The sequence below is a fragment of the Alligator sinensis genome, unplaced genomic scaffold (genome assembly GCF_000455745.1).
Source record: "Alligator sinensis unplaced genomic scaffold, ASM45574v1 scaffold98_1, whole genome shotgun sequence".
Classification (NCBI taxonomy): domain Eukaryota; kingdom Metazoa; phylum Chordata; order Crocodylia; family Alligatoridae; genus Alligator; species Alligator sinensis.
In genome coordinates, this window is record NW_005842058.1 from 1,904,440 (window position 1) to 1,905,435 (window position 996).

Sequence of the window (996 nt, forward strand, 5' to 3'; positions counted from 1 at the left end):
GCTGCTGGCGCCGGGGCCCGGCCTGCAGCTCCGGCCCGGTGAGTGCAGCGCCGTGCCCCGGGCCGGCCCCGCGGGGGGCACGTGTGCCCGGGCCCGAGGGGGAGGCAGCACCCACTGATGCCCTTGGCTGGGAAGCCCGGATGGGATGGCCCAGCTGGCGCCTTTGCCCTTCCCAGCTCAGTCCTGCTCTCTGTGGCAGGAGGCTGAGTCAGCCCTGGGGCGTGGGTGAGTGACGGATGGGGCAGGCAGGATGCAGCCCCCATCCCAGGGGTCTGCCAAGGGGGCCTGGGGGCCGTGCAGTCGGTGGTGGGCTGAAACGAAGAGGGAGAGGCGCAGAGGTAGCGGCCGGGGCGGTCCTGGATGGCCGGGGCAGGACCGGCCAGGAGGGTTATTGACGCCCAAGTCTCGAACGATGCATGCTCGGGCTTCGGCTGTAGGGTCGCTGCTTCCTCTTGCCAGCTTGAACTGCTCGGCCCCGGGCTGAGGAGAGCAGTGCCCCACGTGGAGCATTGCCTGTCTAAGAGCCACGAACACGCATCAGGCTTTTAAAACGCGCGGCCAGGCCCCATGTCGGCAGGCACCCGTGTTTGTCCTGGGGTAAGAGCACCACGGATGCTGCCCTGTCTAAGCGCCCGCAGCGTGTCTGCGGAGCCGAGAAGAAAGAAGTTGAGTGAGAAAAGCTCCTCAAAGAGAGACTTGCATGCGTTCGGCACTAGTGGTTTTGTAACGACACGTGAGAAGATCTGGCGTGGTTTCTGATCTGACTTACAGGCAGCACTAAACACCACGTTGAGCGGGACCGGGGCTTTTGGCTTCCAGCATGTTGTTTGTCTTTCTGGTGTCCCGCCACCCAGACTGAACACATCTCATCCATGGTTTTTAAAGCAACGCTCGGAGCGTTTCTGTGCTTGGTTCTGGGAATTCTCCCTTGAAATGCGTGGGAAAACTCAGAAGCGGTTTCCTCCCCCTCAGCATCAGGCAGAGATGCGCGGTTCA

General features: G+C 63.1%; 1 protein-coding gene across 3 annotated transcripts in view; it reads left to right on the top strand.

The window, feature by feature from the left end:
* Positions 1-996, top strand: part of ADAM9 (ADAM metallopeptidase domain 9) — a 33,402-nt gene that overhangs the window by 4,037 nt on the left and 28,369 nt on the right. For 2 of the 3 annotated variants that reach the window (XM_025203407.1, XM_025203408.1), the window contains exon 1: positions 126-225. The exons of the other annotated variant lie outside the window; for it this stretch is intronic. In XM_025203407.1, the coding sequence (XP_025059192.1) occupies positions 141-225 (85 nt within the window). In that variant the 5' untranslated portion in view covers positions 126-140. Of the gene's footprint in view, positions 1-125; positions 226-996 lie in introns of those variants that run through there. 3 annotated transcript variants of the gene reach the window in all.